At 39.3% G+C, this 22,717-nt stretch overlaps 1 protein-coding gene across 5 annotated transcripts in view; it reads left to right on the top strand.

The window, feature by feature from the left end:
• Positions 1–17,058, top strand: part of RBMS3 (RNA binding motif single stranded interacting protein 3) — a 453,407-nt gene extending 436,349 nt beyond the window's left edge. For 3 of the 5 annotated variants that reach the window (XM_076331139.1, XM_076331137.1, XM_076331140.1), the window contains exons 12-14: positions 6,064–6,144; positions 8,688–8,815; positions 12,678–17,058. In XM_076331139.1, the coding sequence (XP_076187254.1) occupies positions 6,064–6,144; positions 8,688–8,815; positions 12,678–12,684 (216 nt within the window). In that variant the 3' untranslated portion in view covers positions 12,685–17,058. Of the gene's footprint in view, positions 1–6,063; positions 6,145–8,687; positions 8,820–12,677 lie in introns of those variants that run through there. The other 2 variants (XM_076331141.1, XM_076331138.1) reach the window with 1 other exon arrangement.
• The last annotated feature ends 5,659 nt before the right edge of the window (positions 17,059–22,717 follow it).

Here is a 22,717-nt window from a genome sequence, read left to right as displayed (position 1 = left end):
CAAGACAATGTTCTTTTCTATTGGAGAACAGGGTATTTTCAAATGAGAAGGTGGAACCAGGGACAAAAAAGCAGCAGTTTTATTCTATATTTCATTAAAGTTTTAACCACTTCACAATGGTCGGAGAGAGATGCAATTTTTGTTCTTTGCAGGGAAAGAGATTTGAAAGTGGGAAGGCAGGTTTCCTTCATGGAAAAAAAAAAAAAAGATAAAAATAAATCCAGCCAACAGTCTCATTTCCTTCAGTTTTCCAGCAATGCAAATGTTTTCACATAATTCTGTTAGTGATGCAGTGTCTAGACTTCTCAGATGGTTTTAAAAAAAGCACAAACAAACCCTGGCATTAATTCTGAGAAACCTAAAAAGCTAAGTCATTATCACTGTGCTATAGCTCATGCAGTGATATGAAACCACAAATAGTCACTGAAGACCAGACTCCGGAATCCTTGCTCATTTAAGACACATGGGTTAGCATTTACTCACATAAGACATCCCATTTAATCTCCCTTCAGCAGGCTGCTGTGATGTAAATGCTTACCAGCATATGCTGGTACAAGGATTCTGCAATTTGGCTCTCACCTTGACTGAAAAGGCTCTGTGCCTTCTCAGGAGCATGGTGGTTGATGAAATAAGGAAAGCGATCTTTGATTCTTGCTACAGATACACATTTATATAAAAACAAAGCAAAACACCAGAAAGCAGCATTCGCACATCGATTTTTAAAAGACCTCTTCTTTAACATTTATTCCTTGCTCATTAGTAAGCCTACTAATCCTGAGTAAGTGTTGTTCAAGGTTTCCAAAGCTACTGCAAACTTATATGTTAATGTCTCATTTTGTAAATTCTTTCCGATTTTCTTCATACCAGGAAACTTATTCAATGTTGATCAGGTTATCAACTGTTGTCACTGTAAAATCTCACAGTACTCATAGTGGCCAAGCAAGTTAATGTATATCCAGTAGCCGCCTTCTAATCACAGCTGTGTTATTTTATAGGCAACTAGGCCTATAAATAGAACTGTATTTTAGGGTGGTTTCTTATACTTCCTATTAATGACGACCTTCAGAATTTAAACAAAGTGTGTGGCCAAAGTCTTCTGGTGATGTAAATGAAATTAGTTTGGTCTTGGAAGAGGCACTCACCCTTCCAGGCACTGTCTCAGTTGAAATTCAGTAACTAACAGCCTGTGTAAGAGGTGCTTGCTCTGTATCTCAGCTGTTAGGCACTTGCCTGACTCTGCATTAACCTGGGCCCAAGAAAGGCAGACCAGAGGTTTCCTGGGGTAAATGAATAAATGGACGTTACCTGTGCCATAGTCTCGATGTAAAAGCTCCTGCAAATTCCCAGCAGGTCACTCAGCTCCACCTTTGATGGGTTAAACGTGTTATCCTACTGCAACATGCTCCCTCACTCTGCCTGGTGCAGGCAGCTGCCCTCCTCTTGTTTTTTTCTTCCCAATGCCTGCCACCTTTATGGGTTTAGTGTTTGCTGCAGGCTCAACAGGAGTCTTGCTGGAGCCAGGCTGGGACACCCCACTGTTTGCAGATCTATAAGAACTGGTGTTGCTCTCTGAATTAAACATGATCCTTCTCACAGTTTCATTTTGTCCCCTCGACCCACCTCCTCATTCATTTGTTACCTCCTTTCATTTAACTCTTTGTAGTCACGGAGGGTGATATCCGAAAGGAGAACAGAGGTGTAAGTGTATACTACTACTCTCTCATTTTTTACCTATCTATTTTTTCACATACTTAAGCAGTTTCAAAAAGGTAAAAACAAAAATCCCATTGAACAAGGTATGAGCAGAATTGTTAATGTAGCATTTAGGCTAAATTGGTGCCCTGGTAAGTGCAGTCTGAATTAAGCAGTCAGGCATTGTAAAGTGTGCATTATATTATAATACTGCACATCCTCAGTGCTGAGAACATGCACTCTGTATACTGTATGAAGAAAAATAATAGTTTACAAAGAAATTAAGAGCACAGTGCCACCAGCAATGTCTCTTTTTACTTTCTGTAGTAGAAATTACCAGCTTTTGAAGGATCAGAGTGCCAAAAAAGCTGCCGTATACCCTTCAGATCCATCATCTGTGCCTGTAGAGTCACTATTCATTTTACTGTCAGAAATAAGGAGCTTCTACTTTTAGACCCACAAAGCCTGTACAGTGGTGGAAGAATGAACATTGTTTTCTTCTGCCTTGCACATACTTTGTTGAATGACCGATCACATTGCAGCTCAAGAATCTTTAATCCTGATGGAAACATATGACAAAGAAAGAATGGGTTTGGATTTTTCAGATTCTCTCATTTCAGTGCTTACAATACTAATATTCAGTGGAATTAGCTGGGTACTGCTAAGCTGAGCATGTGAGTCATGCTGTCTCTCTTTCACACGTACATGTGGATAAAGAACTTTAGTGACTGTGGTTCATGGAGAAAATAAGTCTCAGTGATGGTCTTCTGGCAAAGATGTCTTCTTTGCTTGCCATCTGCCTACTTCCAAGTTACGCTAGTTTCTTGAGGTAGATGGGAAGCCATATGCAGACTATGTGCATCTACAGGACCTGTGGTCCCCATGGAACTGCATCACTACAGAGTCCCTCAGCTAAGGGATGTCCTTAGAGCAGAATCTTCATCTTTGGTGGTCCTGAGCAGGGTAGATATAAAATGTTTAACTTTTCTTCTGAATCTCACAATTCTTTCTGAAGCTCTTTTCCACCTCCCAGCATGGGCAGCACTCACTCCCACCCATCCAGAGCACACTGTTTTACAAAATAGCTAGGTAAAGTGGCAGGGGGACCCAGGGAGAGACACAGACTCCAGTGGGCTCAGTGTGTGCTGGGTATGGAAGCTACTGAAAAGCAATGTTCAGGAAGCTTTCTGCTAACAACCAACTGTGAATACTCATGACAAGAAATTCAACTCTTGCATTATCCAAAGTCATTGATCTAAGTATTGACACGGACATTGTGCCTTAGCACTGTGTAGTCTTTAATGTATTTATCCTGTGAGATCAGAGAATTAGGATTATGTAGTTCATAAAGGAAAGAAATACGTGTGAACTTGATTGAGCTAATGTCAGTTATAACAAAAATTAATCTGTCCTCCTTTTTCATTATACTGTTAGTAAACAAAAAACTAAAGCAGCTTCTCAGAGCTAGGCTTCTCATGGTGAAAACAGATGCAGCAGGGCAGACACTCCTGAATTCATGTGGTCTCAGCTGGGACTCCCTGTGCATGTAAGGGGACTTTAGATACTTAAGACCAATTGTGTATCTCTAAGAATTAAGCCCGAGTTGTCCTTCATAGTTTTGTAAGGTTTCTTAAAGAAGCCTCAACGGATCCTTAAGTGAGAGTCTGGAGACTGAGAATCAGTTCCAAGCCCCAAAAACATGTTTAATTGTTGACCCAGTTACTCTTTTCTGAAATGATGAGGGTTTCTTTACATTCATAAAGACAAATACATTAAATATGTTTGGATATTCCACTGAAGGGCACAATGTGTGTACCTGTAATACAGACCAGTCTGCTGCTGTGTGGTCAAGGGTCAGTTGTTAAGCAGCAGTAGTCTGTAGGATTGAGCCTTGGCTAACTTTTACTAGGACCAAATTCTTTGCCACAAAAACTGCGACTTCATTTATGCCATTGGTGGAACTAATTTGGCCCACATAATTTGTTTTAATTGTAGAGCTCTAAATGATTTAACCGAAAGGTTGAGCCATCATTACAGTGGACGTTTAGGCAAGCAGAATATGTTATATACAGGGGAGAAGTTACATTCCTACAGTTCTCTGGGGAGTCTGCAAGTAACTAGACGACTTTGGTCTCCAGCACTGTAAATCCCCTGCTGTTTGGCTGAATTCAGTTAAAATTCATGCAAAAAAATTAAACTGGGAGAGTATGGGGAGGTGTGAGTGTCTGGAAAGACCAGGGCAAAGCAGAGGTTAGCCAGGGCCACCAGTCACACTCAAGTCAACAGAACAGTTTCCCCTAGAAATTGTGTAACAGTGAAGGAAGAAAAGTGAAGTGGTCTGGCAAAACTCGTATGTGTGGAATGGCAGACAACTGCATTATATAAGAGTCTGAGCACTGATCTGCTGGATTCAGGGAAGAACTCTGAGGAAGTCCAACTTGAATGAGGCCACTTTATTCTTTAAATTAACAGTTTTAATTAAAATCTATATATTTTTGTCTGAGTGAAGCTAGCCTGCGTAGGTATTTAAAACCCTTGTAGGTCTTTGCAGAACTGTAAGAATGAGTGCTTCAGGTTAATGTTAAATATTGACACATTTAGAACAGTGCTACACAGCAGATGTCATCCCAACATGTGACGGCAACATTACAAAGCAGAATGTATGAATGAAGCGGAAGCAGCTCTGGAACACCCTGCTGTAACATTCTCATTAGCTCCTAATCTGTAAGGCAGGAGAATAGCCTGACTGTACTGAGTACAATAGGGATAGTTGGCCTAATGTCTTTGGTGGGTTAGCATTCATAAAAAACTATTGAATTCACTTCTCTTTCTGAAGAACAAGGAAAAGGAGCTGCAGAAAATCATGGCCTGATACAGGCACACAGACACTGGGGACACTCCTGTCTCTTTGCTCAAGTTAAGGAAAACACTGAATTTTCGCAACAATATTGTAATGGCTTTCAATGCAGTATGCTACTCATATTGCAAGTATACATTCTATGTCACCTATGTTCCTCACCGATTTTTTTTCTCCAGAAAACAATTTCATAGAAGTAATTTTTTTCCTTTTACTTTAATGAGACTTCAGAATTTAGCTGTGGGATTCTTAAATATGCTGTTCTCATTCCCTAAGGCCTTTCTCCAGCATTGCTGCAGAGTCTGCACCCCACTATGCAATTTCATAATGCATGTTTGTGACAGGCATATCAAACCATCCAGTTAGTTTAGAATTGAGGTTAGAGAGTGCTTTAAATGTAAATTTTACTATAAACAGCGGAATAAAATCTTGCAAGCACTTCCTAGCTCTGCCAGGAAGCAAAGCTATATTTAACTCATTTTAAAATTCATCAAATACATTTTGGGCTGATTCAGATCTTCGGTGTGTCTTTGAAAATAACATGTAGTGGAAGTGTCATACAGTCAGTTGTGGGATTGGGCACACTCTGAGATTCTTGTCAGTGAAGACATGCTGTTAGGACTGGATTGTAGAAAGAAAAGTACATTTGATCTGACGACAATATTGATACTTTATTTGAAGATTTGAACAATATATGTTGCATTCAGTTCAAGAGCTTTTTAAGAAGTGCTATATATAAAGAGATTAGTGCCATACCAATGGCAAAATTCGCATGCACTCATGAATTTTAAGAAAGATTGTCTTGTAGTGCTTGGGAGAGACAGTATTTTAGAGAAGCTAATACAAAGTGTTGCTATAAAAATAATTTGCAGAAGTTTCAAAATGTATAGAAAAGATCCCTGGATATTAAGAATAAGCCATAAGAATTTAGCTAGGGATTCTGTGTACAAAAGGAGAAACTCCCAGATATACCTTCTTCTTCCTTTATTTTTCCTGTCTTGGATTGCACCTCCCTGCAGCTTTGTATCCCTGTAAACTCAACTGCTGTTATTGATAGGGTTAAATATAGACTGGAATAAACCTGTCAAATTTCATGCTTCATTTTTTGTAGGCGTCATTAGATAAGATCAATAAGATTCCAAAAGATTGTTTAGACTTTTTTTTAATCTGTGACCACTATATATATGCTGCTATCGTGTCTCTACTGTTTTTTTTAGTAAGTACAAATAGGAGTCTCTCAATTTTAGAAGCCATGTGAACAATCTGAATCTGTCAGCAGGATGTTTGCTATTGTCTCTATTCAGATATGACCTGACTTTGAAGTTCAGGATTATGATTTTTAATAGATGTGTAATTCCTACCATTGCCTAAAATCCTTAATTAAAAGAAATAATAGACTATACACTAACCAACAAACTCTGATCAGGAAATTGAAACAGTGTCATGCTTCTAATATGGTTTTATGCATCTTGATTGTAGTTTTCTAATGTTTATTTGCCTTTGATTTGTTCTAGTACATGACTGCTGCTGCACCTATGCAAGGGACCTACATTCCCCAGTACACTCCTGTGCCTCCAACAGCTGTCCCTATTGAAGTAAGTGTATCTCCATCCACGAAAGTAGAGTGAAGGGGTAGCAGAACTCTTATCTATTATGCCTCCTTGCATCTGTTTGAAAGGGGCCTAAAGTTAATTTATGGAATGGTGGCTGAAAGCTTCCAGCTTTTAAAATTAGGACTGCACATTGCTTTCTCTTTTTCTTTTCTTTCTTTCTTTTTCCTTCTTTTTTTCTCCCCCACCCCCCTCTTTTTTTTTAATTATTGGCAAGGGTTCTTGTTTTGTATTTGTTTTGTTGTACAGCAGGACATGGAATAAAACATCAGTGATTATGACTATTTTTTCCCCATGTATTTGGGAGGGAGATGGGAAGAGACAGGAAAACAAACCCAGCAGGCAGACCACGAACCCAAAAGAGATTCCAAGATGAGAAGATTGCAAGAGGGTTTGATGCGGTCCTTAGCAAGTATAGGTAATTGCTGAAACATTTAGCCACCAGAAAAAGTGATTGAGCAATGGAAACCTTCCTCTTGTATATACAGACGTGGAGGATGCTGCACTGACTGAGTGCTTTTCATCCTTGAGGAAGGATTCGCTCCCTCCCTCCTTGGGGCTGAGTCATGCTGATGACAGTCTAATGAGTAAGTATTTACTCAACCCTGTAGACCACAAGCTGCCGGGAGAGCGTCAGCTTGGCCTCCACTTCTGTGAAGCTTCATAAGGGCCACTGAGCACAGCAAGAGGAGGGAGCCTTGGCATCCTCTTCCCTGTGTGCTTCTCTTTGGTGCTACCCTCTTCTATTAATAACTTCTCCCCTACCCTGGGGTAATGCGAGGAGTGCCAGGGTCTCTGTACTTCTGTCTTCGGCTGTGTGGACTTTGGAGTTTGTGCTATTACTACTCTGTGCTTTGAGGTTGCTGAGTTAGCGGTACTGTTGGCACGGCTCCACCAGAAGTCAGGTGGACTCATCCTGATTTCTCCCAGTTCTTTGCAATTACTGAGATTTCCAAATGAGGTCCCACAGGAAAGGCTGCTACTGTTCTGTCGTACTGAGCTGGTCATGTTTTAGTCTTTTTTGCCTCAGGATAATTTTGTCCTAAACCTTGTTTGTTTACAAACGGGCCATGGGTGCCTCTTTTCAATTGCCATTCTTAGGTATTAAACTGAGCAGATACAAATCCAAATTAAAAGGAGATGGTGTGATGGAGGGTGGCTCATACAGCAGTACTGGCTGCATGCTGTGCTGACCAGTGCGAATGAGAAATTAAGTTAATTCTTCCTGAGCCCTCCTCCCCATCACTGACATATTCATGCCTGCTAAAGTAACATGATGTCATAATTACCTTCTATAATAATCAAAATATTATCTGAATATATAGCCTGTCTTGCTCTGATCCAGTGATGATGATTATTGTTAATGTTTATCTGTATTCACGTAGCACCATGAACCAGGATCCTACTATGCTGGATACTCCACAAGCAGAGACCAAAAAATACAGTCTCTGCCCCAGAGAGCTTACAATCTCAAGATGAGATGGACAAAAGGAGAAGGATAAAGACAAGGAAGTAGGCAGAAAAAGATAATCCTGACAGTCTGTTAAGCAATAGATACGAAGAATTTCAGAAAAAGGAAACCGATATTTTTAACAGATAATTTAAAATAAACTACCTGTTGTTTACACAGGACTCAAATAAAAACAAAGCAAGTGCTTTGTGCTCCCTCTTCTGGCTCTGTTGTGTGCAATACAGTAATAAAGCATGTTCCCTGAAGAGACCTGCTAGTGTTATTCATGTGACGAACCCACCAAGCATGAGAGTTAAAGAAAGAAAATATAGCTTACTTCGAAAGCATACAAAAATACTTAAAAATAATATTATTCAGACTGTCTAAATAGGATAAGAAATAGTGCATAATGTTAAGTTCATACATATCATCTTTAGTGTGTTTACTTATCTATTTTTTTGCAAACATAAATAAAACTTCATTGGAGCTTTGACTTAACAGATAAAAGTCTTTAGTGTGAAGTAAATTTATTTTTGAAGGGAACATGCGTAAAAGCAGTGTGTAGAGGAGTCCAGTATTTTTCTAAGGTGGCTAAAATTCTGTTGGATGTGTAGTAAGGCAGAGGGCGGTGGGCCTAGATGCTGCCTTTATCGCATTGCAAATCAAACAAAATAAATGTGAACTCACTGTGAAGTTAGGGTAGGTAAGTGAAAATCAGAAGAGCCATACATATGCTGTAAAAAAGACAGGAGGTAAAATCCAGACTCCACTGAAGTCAGAAGTTTAGCCTCTGGCTTTGAATGGGCAGGTAGAACGCCCTCAAAGGTGGAGGTATTTTCCACTGCAGCCTGTGGGAGCAAAGTACTACAGGGGCTGGTACGCTAAGGAAGCTTCTTGTTGCTGGATTAGCTCTCTAAAACTGATGGAGTTTGTTGTGTTAGCATGTGGTTCTGCTATCTCAAACTCTCTCAACCTCTAGAGAAATACAGGAATGGTGAGCTGATGCTGAGCTCTTTTATGTAGTTCACTGCAGTGAGTAAAATTAGTAAGTTTTTCGTGTTCTCATTTGATTCCTTAGGGTGTTGTTGCTGATACTTCTCCACAGACAGTAGCATCTTCAGCACAGGAAGCCAGTGGTCAACAGCAACAGATGACAGTGGAAACATCCAGTGAACACGCACCTGCATATTCTTACCAACAGTCTAAGTAAGTAGGCATAGGCTTTGTAACCAGAAAGTTTTGCTTCTTGATTATAGCGGGCCAAATTCTGCTCCCCATTTCAGCAATATAAATTCTGAGTAGCTTCGTTAAGTTCAGATGAGTTCTGGATATACTGCAGTGTAATTAGCAAGAGGTTTTGGCTGATGGCCTCACCTTAGCAAAATGTCCTTGAGCTCCTGCCTGCAATGATATGCTCTCTAACTGTCTGCTGCTTTTCTGGACTCAGAAGGTTCTCAACAACTGCGTTAACAATCATCACACTGGGCTAAAGCAGCATCTGGTGTCAGAGGTTAAAAAGAGGGCTTAAATTTTGCAGTGGTGAAAGTATTGGCACGGTACACATGTAAATGTTTCTTTCTGAAAGTGTAGCTAGTGAAGCAGTATTAATTGCCCCAAGTTGGTATTTGTGGTTGTGCAAAACTGGTGCCACACAGACACTGAGTGGGCAGGAACTGGCAATGGATGAAGAAGGGATAAGAAAGGGACGGGGAGAAGCACTGCTTTCTCCTGTCCTCTGCTCCCTTTGTTTGCTTCCCATGGAATACCTTGGAAAATTCAAAATTTATACACTGGCAGCTGGATCTAGAACTCCTAAAGAGTCCCTTCATCTTCAGAATGATACTCAAACACTCATTCTCTTTGCCACAATAAAACTGGTCCTCACGAAGGGAAGGTTACTTAGCAACAGGGTACTCACCGGGACTGATCAATGTTGGACAGATTCTAGGAAGGAGCCCAAACCCAGTCCTTGATTAATACATGTATATTGAACACCAGCATTACTGTGAAAAGAGAATTACACATTTTTTTATCTTGGGGAAGGAAGTAGACAAATAGACAAGAAATAAGTTAAATATGTCAGTCAATGCATCACGACATAGTACTTATGGAGGCATAAGATACTAGCTGGTATAGGAAAGATTAGAATTATATCAATCGTGTCAGTTGCTTTTCTTCATTTTTGACCTCTGGAAGTGGAAGATGCATTTATTTGTCTAACATACGAGTAACAAACGGTTTCAGATCACACAATGTCCTTTTTTGATGGCCATAAAACAAAAGACCTCACTATTTCTTATGTCACGCCCATATTTGTCTATATGTACATATTACAAATGCAATTGATCACAAGCTTTTTGTTGATGCACCGAATCGGAGACACAGTCTATGCGTGTGTATCCCTTCTAGCCATCAGTCTTTCTAGTACCTGTAAATAAATGATGGCAAAATATTTATAGAGTATAATGAGCAAAGAGAGAAATATATGTGACCATACCGTCCTGTTGGCTTGTTTTGGTGACTGTGTTCTGTAGGAGTTTAGATCTGACCATTCCCGTGTTCCAGTTCCCTTTCACTTAAGTCTCAAAGCAGAAGGAGTTAGGTTCAGAAGCCCTCATAAGGTAGCTGTGAGCAGCAGATTCTGGCATTTTTCCCACATAGGAGGAAACTACAGTGCAATTCCTTATTGAAATGAGTGCTGTGCTTCTTGCCAGTGTGGTGAATTCCCACCTTCTCTGAGAATGAGATCCCTCATCTTTCCGTGTCAGCTACTGCCTTGTTGCTGTGATGGATACACTTCTAATGGCAGTGGCATTTATATCCAGAGGAATTTCTTTCTTTTTTAATCACACAGGCAGATCCACTACAGATTTTTTATTATGATTATTTCAGTATTTTTTTTCTGAAATGTGCCCTTTATTTCTATCTGCCAGTTGCGGGCAGAAATGCAGTGTGGGAAGCTGCAGAAACAAACCAATATATACACAATCTCTGTCTTAAACAACTTCTGCCGGAATATTTCAGTAACCTTTAATATAAAACCAAGTGAAGTTATTTTGTAATTAAAATACGATTTTATTAATCTGGTCTTTGAAGGACACATTTATTAATAGCAAGCATCATGCCCAATATACAACAACTGTTTTCAAAGCGAGATGAGAAGAAGTAATTAACATGACCGAACAATGATTTTATCAGATATAGGCAAAGAAAAAGGCAAACTCTATAAAATTATTTCATAGGAGCTGATCAGTCAGGAGAAAAGTTATAACAGTGTATTTCATTATATTTATTTTCTTTGCAACAATCATGAAATTGCAGGCAACGAAGGAGAGGCAATGTACTCAGAATGAACTGGGTGGTATAAGGACTCTGTACTCTCTTTGTAAGTAAAAATAAACCATGAGACTTAAAATTTAAGTTCTAGTTTTTTTAATCAGCATACACGTTCTTTTATTTAATATGCTGGCTGCTGTACTTGAGGATCCCACCCATAGATGTTCAGAAATGATAACTTCATGTCAAAAACCTGGCTACCTATTGTGTAGCAATACAGGAGAAACAGCCCTTGGTTTCTGAGCAGAGGACTCTACTCTATGAGGAAATCACCTTAATTATTTTAGACCCATACTCCCCTTTTTCCTTGTAAATCTTTAATTTTGCACATAAAAGTGTGAAATCTGTGAAGTGGAGATGAATTGAGATCCTTCCCCCTGAAAAGTGTACTCTCTTACCTCTAAGCAAAACTCTGCTGGACAACATATTCTGGTTTTAAATGTGGAAAGAATTACATTTTTCTGGAGCCCTTTGCGGGCAAACTCAATGCCAGGTTAGATTAGAGAGTGTGTGCTGTGACCCTTCGGTGGAATTGGTCTTTCACGCATATGGTGGCCACTCGACCCAGAGGGGCAGTAAAACCTCAGGAGGTGAGCATCCAACTTGAGTACTCCTACCGGAAGTTATGCATAGAAAACCCTAAGAAAAAATTAATTCTTGCTTTCCACATAAATCTGTTGTTACATTCAAAATACTAATTTTCAGGCTTCACGCAATGAAAAAGTCCTTTGGTAAATTTAATATTTAAAATTGAAGCTAGTTTTATGTTTACCATCCCAGAGAAGTAGCTCTGTGGCAGATGTTATGTCATCAACATTCTTCACAATTTAACTCCTAATATTAAAATTAAAACTAAGCAAGGCAAATGCATTAATGCTTGCAAAAGGAAAGGTGCTGGATTTTCTTGTGTTGAACTTCGGTTGGAAAAGGATTTTTTCCATGCAAGTTTTGAGGACTGTAGGAGAAGCAATAGCTAACCCTTACTGATAGCCCTAGCCATGAAACAGCGTTTATACCTAGGTTCTACATCTCCCCAAAGATCTCATATAGTCTTGCTAAGATAAGTTTGGTATGACATATCTTTAAATGACATGAAACCTCAAAAACACAAAATGAGAGTTATCTTCCGTAAGAAAAAGGTTCATAGTTTAGCTTATTCTCTGTGCTAAATTTAGAAAGATTTGACACTATATGATCAAAAATTATATTTTTCTAATTAATACTATCTTTAATGTTTCTTCTAAGTTAGCCATAACCGGCTCATTAAGCAGAGTGCTCCACAGTCTGTTCTTGCCAACAGAAAATGTGTTCTTTTAGCAAATTGGATGTATCCTTTTATTGTAATTTTATCCTTCATTTTATTATTAGTATCCAAAATAAACAGTGCCACTTATTATTGTGAAAATATTCGCTCTCTTATTGTATTACTCTTGAAATATTTACACAGTGTTAAGCCACGTATTCATCTAATTTCAGTGTAGTTAGACTGCCCATTAAGCCTAGCATTAACAAGAGTAAATTCATCTGCTTAGGACGTGTTAACGTCCCCAAAGCAGGAGTTCCCTATTTCTGCCTGACTATTTTCAGCTTAGTGGTGGTATCATATTTAAACAGCTGCAAAGTTAGTTTAGCTTGGATAACTTTTAAAGGGAATTGGGTGGAAAAAAAGGAGAGGAGCCTATTTCAAAGTTGTTTTGACTTAATGACCACTTTAATTCAATTGTTTTTACAGACAATAAACAGGACTGAAGAATGTCGGTCTGAAATCTTTGCCTTGAATGGAGAAACTTCACTGAACAAGAAGTTGGCTTCCAGTTTGCACAGGCGTCAAATGAATGCTTTTTTTTTTCCTACCTTTCCCAACGAAAACAAAACAGTGTTTTTATGTGCTGTGCAAATGGTTCCGTCATGTAGTCTGACAATTTTATTTTTGCTATATTTTTTTTTTTTTAACTAAAGAAAAAACCCAGAGGAAAAACTCTGGGTTGACATTTCATCTGGACGAACATTTGAATTCAGAATTTACCTGGAGGTGTAGCTAGATTTTTTTTTTTTTTTTAAACAGAAAAACTGATGATGTCAAGAGGGAGCAAGTTGAGATGAAAACCAATTGTCTTCCTCAAAAATTAAGCTACTCTTTTTCTCTCATTTTATTTTTCTTCTTGTTTTAAATCTAGAGTGTTTTTTGGGGTTTTTTTTGTTTTTTGTTTTTTTAAAGAAATGTTTAGGTAAGGTTTATCTTGAATCTTAATTGCCTTAATTTTAAGGACGTCAAAGGCTCTCAAGGCAAGCTGTCAACGTCTTGTTAGAAAACCCGAGAATGAATTGAAACTGCTCACACCGGTGCTGGTGCAGAAGTTTAATAGACTGAGTTTTTGGGGTGAACAAAAAATAAACTGTACAGTTTAAAAGAAAATGATTTTCTTCTTTTGAAGAAAAGTTGATGATAAAGGAACTGTGGCAACTGAAAGGATTGGAAAAATGCTGGGACTTTTATGAACTTTGTCTTAAGTGTTGACAGAAAAAATTCTAGAAGGCTAAAGCATTTTACAGTAAAGTTATTGAATTGAGAAAAAAACTTGCTGCATTATAGAGAATGCAGGGTTTTTTTCTTGCAGAATGCAGATTTTTTTATTTACAAAGCGTGATCGCTAGCAAAAGCATTAGTGCTTTTTATCTGCAGTCTTTTTTATGAGCTTTAAGAAGTTTTTAGTCTGCTTTGCTTGTCACATTGCAAAAACCTAGCTTAAGAGCATTAAAAAAAAAACTTAAGTAGATAGGAGCTTATGGTCAAAAAAGTGCAAAAAAAGCAATAGATAGAAGAAATTGTTGACAATTTCTGTAGTCTTTCCTAGTTGTGAACAAATGCAGCCTATGGATGGCCTATTTTATACCAAAGATGAAGTGACACCCTAACGCAGTCCAGAAGATAGAGGTTTTTTTCTTTTTTTATCTTTATTTGACCTACATGGCCGGACCAGTTCTTACTTTCTTGTTTGTTTAAACTATCTTCCACTGGTGTTTTACATACTGCATATGTTTATAGTGGAAATTCCGGAATAGTTGGTATTAGAATCTTGTTGATGGTGTGCTTTGGAGAACATCCCAAAGCAAGGGGGAGTGGGTTACCAACTAATATCTGTCCAGGTGGGCTTTAATTTTGATGAGTTTTTCTGTTAAATTGCCTGATCTTTGGTATTTCTACTGAAACAACAGTCTTCCTTCTGAATTCCGACATACCGCAAATTCATTTCTTCACCTCAGTCTTTGTCATCGTCCAGCATGCATAGCCACCTTAATTCTGCATTTGTTTTCCAGTGATGCGTTTGAATTGCCAGTTAGATGCAAGAGAAAGCAAACTCGATCTTTTTTCTCATTTTAGCTCTCCCATACAAGCAGAAATGTTGAAAATGACTTAGTATTGTCATGCAGGCAGGAAGTTAAAAATTATTCTTCTCTGCTATGATTTCTGTTGTCTTAATATGTTGGCTGACAATCACTAATTAGTATGATTAGGCAAAAAAAGACACTAACTAAATTCAATCCACTGAAACCTGTTTCAGGAACGACACTTATTTTCCATAAAGAAATCCTGATTATGGCCCTTATTTTTTTCAAAAAAACCAAACAAACGAAAAAGGTGAGAAGCAAGTCATAAGATGATTTTTTTCCTTAAGGAGGCAGAAGAGAAGCAGCATTTAAATATACACATACATACACATATATCTGTATGTAAAAATTAAACCAAACATTTTTAAACTTTCCTCCGTCCAGAAGAGAGGGGAAGCTTCATCACATTCATTGTGGTGCATTAGAGACAGGGTATCCGTTAAAAATAATGAAATTAAATCATATATATTGGATCAATCTGATTCAGCTGCCCAATTCTAAAAAGAGATCTGTGTTTCCCTAACCTGAAATTTTGGGGAAAAGAACACAATTATTTTTTTAAATTGATAAAACAAGATCGTATTTTTTAACATAGTGGGGGGGAGGGGGTTTCCCAAGTAAATGGCTGCTAGATATGCAACATAGAAAAGAGAGAAATGGGAGTTCACGTGGTTCTTCACCATAGGAAGAGGGCCTGATTTTCCGAAGTGGTAAAACTTCTGCTTTCTCCAGAGTAGTCGTTGATGTTCAACACTTCTGAAAACCAGATGATGCCAAAGTAAAAGAACAACAACATCCACAACATGTTTTCAATTCAGGAAAAAAAAAAAATCTGTTTCTGTTTCACATGCTGTCTCATTACTTGTTGCTTTTTGAGAGTGGCACTTGAATTTTGTCCTTGGATAAAGGTTCCCTCTTTCTTTGGAGGGCATATGAGGGAAAAAAATCGATCTAGCCTTATTTTCTTCCTTTCTACATGTACTCTTTTCCTGTCTCTCTCTGAATTCTTTGTACTAATAGAGATAACCCCGGGCACAAGTCAGTTAAATATAAAATAAACACATTTGTTTTTGTGTTAGTTCTAATGTGACACACAAAAAGTCTCATTTACTATCAACAATGAGGCTACAAGGTAGCTACCATGTGGCTGATGAATATGCTGAGGTACCTTCTTGTTTCTATTCAGAACTCTGCTGCTTTATTTATACATTCAGAAACATTTTTCTTATTTTTTTTCAGCAAACAAAGTTAAACAATCTCAGTGTTTTTTTATTAAGCCAGACAGGCAATACGATATCACGATGCCTGTCACTTTAAAGTGTTTCAAGTGCATTCTGTATTAGAATTGTTCCATTTTTTTCCATGCTATAATGTTTAATAGGGTTTGAAATAAAAAAAAAACAAAGCAAAGAAGTAGAGGAAGAAGAAGAGGAAAGAAAATGGATCCCTTAAATACAATTGATCATCTTACTGATCCCAAAAAAAACAGTGAACTGGTACTTGAAAGTCTATGAATTACAAACAATGTGAGCCTTGAGTATAAACAGTCATAGATCATAAGGTAAGAAAAAAAATTATTTGGAACATACAAAATGCTCAGAAAGTGGTAACTTATTTGTAAAAGTTAAAGATGAGATAAAAGAGAACAGTGGAAGAGCAACACACTTGCTGCATGGGTGTTGTCACAGGACAGAAATACTTGGTGGCCTCTGAAATGTAAAACTGGTTTTCTTTATGTTCTGGCTAGTAAGATTTTTTGGAAGGTTTATTATTATTATCTGTTCGAGTTTCTGTTTTCTTTTTTTTTTCTTTTTTTGAAGACCTGAATTTGTAAAGTCAATATCTGTGTCTGTCTTACCAATTTAGCTTTAAATATCAGGAGGGTTCCTGAAAGGTTGCAGAAACAACTCTAGAAGTCTAAGGCAATGGTGCCTGGCCCAGAGGTCTAGAAGTAACATCAAATCCATAAGCTGAACTGCGTATGTACTTTCCATCACACCTGAATTCTTGTAAATAGTAAAATCTGGATGTTCAGGTTTGATATTTTTGGTTTTACCTTAAAAGATAAGTACAGAAGGGGTGTCAGAAAAATATGAATTATGGGTAGAAAATTCTCAATACCTGGGCTCATCGCTTAACATTGAGAAAAAAAAACGGATACAGTGGAACTGAAGAGAGTATTATATTCGCAGGTGCTGACCTGAGCGTAGATCAGGGCACTGAAAAGTCTCACTGTTCCCAGTGAGGTTGCTGAGGGACTCTTCTTCCTATCTGGCTCTACTGCTGGTTTTGTAAGCACTTTTCACCTGTGACAGTCAGGCCTCAAATTGTGAATGTCCTCTTATTGCCTTCCGGTGAAACAGACTCTTGAAATGTCCTTAGCTTGTTCTTACTTGTATAGTTCTGTTTACCAAGAGACTGCCTTGGTTGTGTTGGTCAAGAAATCCACCGTAATGCAGAATGAGGCATATTTGAGAGCAAATTGCATCACATTGTATCATCTTCTGCTATGGATGCATGCCCAACTGTGGAAGATAAAGGCTGGTGATTAGAGAAGTGAGGGCTTAAACTTTCAATGGGCAATGGGCTGAAGCATTCGAATGGATTTTTACTCAAGTAAAAATCAAACGAAGGGTATTATTTATGTATGTATGTGTACCAAAACTCAGCAAATTTGAGGAAGCCTGCATTGTAATAAAGTTTATTTTTAATATGTCATAGTATTTGGATCTATATTATGTTGTTTGTGGTTCTGAAGGATGAGACTGATACTCAGTGTTTAACAAATTGCCATGCTTCATGATTTTAAGCTTGATGGTGCTCCTCATGCCACTTCATTTTAATGCTGAGGTTGACATGAGCAAAACAGGTTTAGGCAGACTCGCTGAACTCCACCTATAGCAAGAGTCATGCTAAAGAGTGATAATGTGCTTAAAGTAATGAATCAATCCATTTTTAGTGATGAGACCAAATGTGGTAGTTGAAGATAGTAATGTTTGATACACACATGGTCAACATTTCCTTTCAAAACTTTATTTAACATGAAATTGGTCCAGGTATAAAAGAAGTGCCCTAGGGTAAGGGATTTTCCTGGTCTTTCTCAGTAGCCCACGTGAACTAAGAAAACAGTCACGGTGTGATGGAAATGCAAAACAGAAAACAACAAAATTGCTGACATTTGGTGTATTAGTCTTTTCTGTTTAATGACAATTGACTCTAGTAACGATGATTCCTTTCATTTCTAATACGCATACACACAATCATGCACGCACACTTTCTCAGAAGGAGGGCTGAGTGAGAAGCAGACTTCTCTCCCTTTGTGGAGCAGATGTCTAGAATCTCAGCAAGCAGCAAAGATGCAGTGTAAGGAGAGTTATTTTCCCCTCAAAAAGAGCACCAACTTCTTCTATATTGCTCCCGTCACCCAAATAGGCTAGAGCGCTGTATGTACCCCAGAGATTTATTCACCTTTGTGCCTCAAAGCAGGCAGAAGAGACCCTTTCTTCTCCCCTTTATTAACATGCTCTTCGTTAAAATTAAACAGAAAATTATGAGAGAAAAGCTGTAAAAAAATAAATCCCAGTGTTGGTTTAGCTTTCCATGAGAAAAATTCTTGTGTTCATTTCAGTTGTTCAGTTCCGTTGTTAATTCCCCAACAGTGACAGCTGAGTTCTTTCACCTTAATAAAAATGCGTAATGAAGTGAAAAATGTCAGCCTTTGACAGGTTCACAAATCCATTTTTCCTTGTAGGGCCAAAGCCTGCAAGGTGTAAGCACCTTCCAAGATCTGGATCTGTTGTCCTTAAGAGAATATCTGCCCAACGTCAAATTTCTGCCTTTAAGTGTCTTTCTCTTGGATAATGATTTTTTTAATTTGGTAAAATTTACAGTCAGTTATATTTTTAAAAGCCCAAAAATACAGCCTAGAGAAGAGAACATGATGTTTATGTAACTAAAGTATTATTAAATATGCTGTATTCCAGGGTGGAAGAAAATTCTACTATCTTTTGGAGGCAAAACAATTTTATGTAAAAGCAGGAAGCGTACAGAATTCATATAGGAATTTTTAATTGTTTTCCTTTTTAAAGGAGAATGAACAGATTCTGTCTGTAAGAAAAATCAAAGCAACTTTGAAAGCAGATGAACTTCCTATCAAGAAAACATGCATCACACAAATGGGACAGAGGTTCTTTAAAGCCCTTACAGACCTCACTGTAGCCAAAATGTAGAATACGGAACCTCTGTGATACATTAAATTATGAATCTTATTTATATGGGCATCTGTGTGCTGATGTCTCAGAATGTCTTTGAAAGATCTGTACTGCTATGATTTTTTTTTTTTTTTTTTATGTTTTCCATTTGTACCACAATCCTAATAGCTGCCATTTTCCCAGTCCTGGGGCTTTCTGTAGATCAGTGGATGTTAGGTTTAAACTTCTGTTTTCTTTGATGAAGCTTTCAATAAAAAAATAAAGAAAGAAAAGAGCTGGGTGACTCTGTGTTCTTACGGCACCTTTCTGCAGAGGCTTCCCAAGGCCGTGGCTCTTGTGCTGAGCACAGAGGGAACGGAAAGGCTTTGCAGCAAAGTCTGCCTCCTCCGCGTCTTCGCCAAATGGAAGGAAAGAATCGGAGAGACAGGGTGGCTTTGTTGCCCCGTCAGCAGCACAACCACCCATGTGTTAGGAGGTGAAATACAGGAGAAAGTTGTTCTCACACCAAGACTGAGTGTTTGTTACTAACAGGTATCTGCTGTCCGGGCTCTCCGCTGTGCTCACCTGCTAGAAGAACATTGCCTCTGTTTCTGAGGCTTCTTTTAAAGAGTGACTTCAGGGCAAGAGTTGCCACATGGAAGACAGAAAAACTTTATTTACGGAATAAGTACAGCCTAGGCAGTGGTAGTGCAAGCCATACTTCATCTTGAAAGGGAACTGGAAAGTAAATTGCCTCCTCAGCCACATCTCATGGGGAATGAGAAAGCTATTTGGCGTGCTTCCCCATGGCTGCTTCAGTCAGTGACTCTCATGTTGCCGTGTGCATTTCTTCCCACGAGGGCCATTTCTGTGATGAAGGCGAGGGCGGGCTGGAAGTGTCCAGTAACTCTCCTTCCCAGCCAAGGAGCTTTATTTACAGGTTGGAAATCACTGGGTGTTCCTTTTTACCTACCAGGAATGCGGCTGTCTCCTTCACCACTAAACACGTTTTGTGGGATTGCCTGCACACTTTCCTTTTCATTCTTTCTGCCCGATGAAATATCCACAGGTGAGCCTCTCTCTCCAGCCTAATCAGGAAAGCCCAAAGAAAGATGGAGGAATGGGAGGAGGAAGCAGGTGAGAGGGTTTTTCTCAACTGCACCTATGCTGCAATGCCCATTGCTGCTGGTCATGAAGATGGTGAGAGAAGGAGGAAGGCAGGAGGCTGAAGCTACAGCCTGCCTGGCACTCCGAGTGGTAGCTGAGGAGCCTGAGGAGAGCAGCAGAAAGTGGGACACTTTGTCCCATCAACACAGGTTGTGCCAAGCTGGTTTATAGCTGATGCTCTGGCATTCAGGTTCATCTTCGTCACTTCCAGGATTGCTCCATTTCCAAGATCATTCCACTTCGAATTCTACTAACGAGGGTATCGCTAGCAACTGTGGTGTTAGTGGTTTTGGTTTTGTTGTCTGTCAGTTGGCTGTCCACGTGCTTATGGAAACAGGCTAAGAGGGTTTTGCATCATCTTCCACAGAAGCGCAGGTAAGAAGGCTTTCTCCTCTCATCCTCCTGGTCCCACCATCAGTGTCAAAAAAAAAGTTAATTGGTAAATGGTACGATTGTATTTAACACTAAAAGTCCCCTATCTATACTACAGAATTAAAATAACAAGGACAAATGGGCCTTTGTAATGTGTGATGTATGTTGCTTCCAGAGGGAGATGGTTGTGTTTATCAGTAATCTGCATCTGGACTGGAAGTCCATGACTTCCATGTGGAGAAAGCCATGTGCTCCAGACTGTCACTCCCCGAGATTTCAGGCAGAGGGGGAGAAAAAAACCAAAATAACAGCTGGTGTAGAATAAATTGAGGATAATTCCACACTTACGACATTTAAATACATTTTATTTGTATTATTTTGGGTGACCAGAGATTGCAAGTGGAGAGCAAGGTCTTGATGTGCTGATAATGATCAGCAAACACAGAAGCAGACAGGACTGCAGCAGAAGCTACTGAAAGTGGCAAACAAACCAAGATACAAACCTACGTGTCTGCCTGCCTGTTGGTGAACTTGCTGTAGCCCTTCCCTGTGACTTGGCTCCTTGCCCCACTGTTGTCAGTCTGGTCTTCAGGAGAAGACTGTACGCTCTGCAAAAGTCTCCATTTGACTGAGCAGAGCACAAGCCACGGTGATAACTAATGGCTGGCAGAAGCGGTCCTCAGGCTGCACGCAACAGAGGATGATTTTGCCAGGCAAATAGCAAGCCTGCCTGGTGGGGAGCGTGCTGCCCGGCACATCCAGACAGGCAGGCTGCAACAGCCCACTGCTGCACGCAAGGCAGTCATGTTGATGGGAAGCAGGCAGGAGACACGCAGCTCTCTACTTAAGCCCTCCCAGAGCCTGTCAGTTCAGAGAAACACAGACATGGTCAGCAAGGTTTGTTTACCAATGTTACGATGTTCCTGAAGAAATCCACTTTGGGGGAAAGATGCTGTGACCAAACCACTTCCTTCCTTTAAAAATTTGTGCGTACAAACCTCTGCCAAAGGCATGCTCACTTTTATCAGCTGCGTTGCACTGGTATATCACCGAACTTATCTGGAGGGACATAAATGATAACTAAATAACCTACTGGATATGGCCACCACTTTAAATGGAGGAATTGAAAGGTGATCTAGTTTAAATTATGTAGCTGTTTTTTAAAGTTGAACAGGCTTGGGTTTATAGTGTGGCTAGCTGAGGCCTTAAGCTCTGCTGCATTGAAATACTGCTGAAAAATAGAAGTGTCTGAGAAAAAAGATAGAAAGCATGATTTACACCTATTATTTGACTTATTTCACCATTTGTTACCAGATAATATTTCTCTCTCTTGTGTGGAATTCAGCCGTTGATACACGGCCAACTGAAAATCGTGTAAACTCCTTGAACATCATTCCTGTGGGATCTAATCCCACATTTTTCACTCAGAAAGCATTTCCTCCTTATTAACAGTTGTGCTCCACCACACAGCAGCCCACTAGGATGCTCTCTTCCTCAGGTAGAGTGACTTCTACCCAGTGCCTATCTCATATGAAATACTCTGTAGTGGAACTCGGGCTCCTCTGAGCTTTCCACACATGATCTGATTATTTTATAGTTAATCTTGGTGACATGCGAAGGAGGTGCTTGGCCACCATTGAATTCCTTTTTAGTACAGAGGAGGAGGCAGAAGCAGAGGACTAGACAGATCTCATCAGCTGATACCAAGACACAGTGATCATTAGCTGGAGAAAAGCAAGGAAGAAGTTGTTCGTTTGAGGAAGGTAAAGCAATAGAAAAATCAGGGTTCTTTAAAACTTCCCTCGCGCTCTCTTTCTCTTGCTTGGGAGGCATGCACAGCCAGCTAACAGAATTAAAATTGTGTATCTATGTGCATTCTCATGTGCAGTATGTGGTCATTGGCATAGCTAAACATATGCGTGTCTTCCTGTTCATAGCCACTCGAATGCTCACCTGAGCCTTAACATCCACTGCACAGTGAACAGAACTGGGTAAGCCATCAAGAGAAGTGGAGATCTCATCCAATGCTTCCTTTCTCAGATTGTGCTGCAAGTTCCAGCAGTGAACAGTTGTCTTCTTAACAACCACCCCGACAGCCTGGCTTTCTTGCTGTAGAGGTGAGTCTTCGAGAGACCCAAAAAGTTACCACTTTAAAAAAAAAAAAAAGAATTGTTTCGTTTTTGCAGTGTCTCTTCCCTGTTTCTCAACTGTGTCTCTTCGGTATTATGTCCCGTGCATGCTTCCAAATGAGCAAATAAGTATTTGTTAGAGTAACACACAGAGGCCCCAGTCTCCACTGGGTACTGTGCAAAAACAGAAGAAAGAGATGTTCTGCTAGGCTTATGAGGTGAAGGAAAAATGATCCGCTTAATCCATTAAGTGATTCATATTTCTGCTAAACCCTCAGACACAGCTGAGTACAGTGGGCTTCAGCATTACTGGCTACTTTTCACCACAATAGCTGGCTATAGCACAGAGTTTGAGGACTGCTTTCCAAAATCCATTTCCCTTTTCACATACTGATTGTACTGTGAGGCCTTTGGGATGTAAACAGCTGTTTGCAGATGACAGTATTTGGAGAATATCCAATTTTTTTTTTTCCAGAAGAAAACATGCTCAAAAGAAACATCTACTGCTGTTTAGAAAAATATGG

This window comes from Aptenodytes patagonicus, chromosome 2, assembly GCF_965638725.1.
Source record: "Aptenodytes patagonicus chromosome 2, bAptPat1.pri.cur, whole genome shotgun sequence".
Classification (NCBI taxonomy): domain Eukaryota; kingdom Metazoa; phylum Chordata; class Aves; order Sphenisciformes; family Spheniscidae; genus Aptenodytes; species Aptenodytes patagonicus.
Note: the sequence above shows the minus strand (reverse complement) of the source record. Positions and strands in the feature narration are given on the sequence as shown.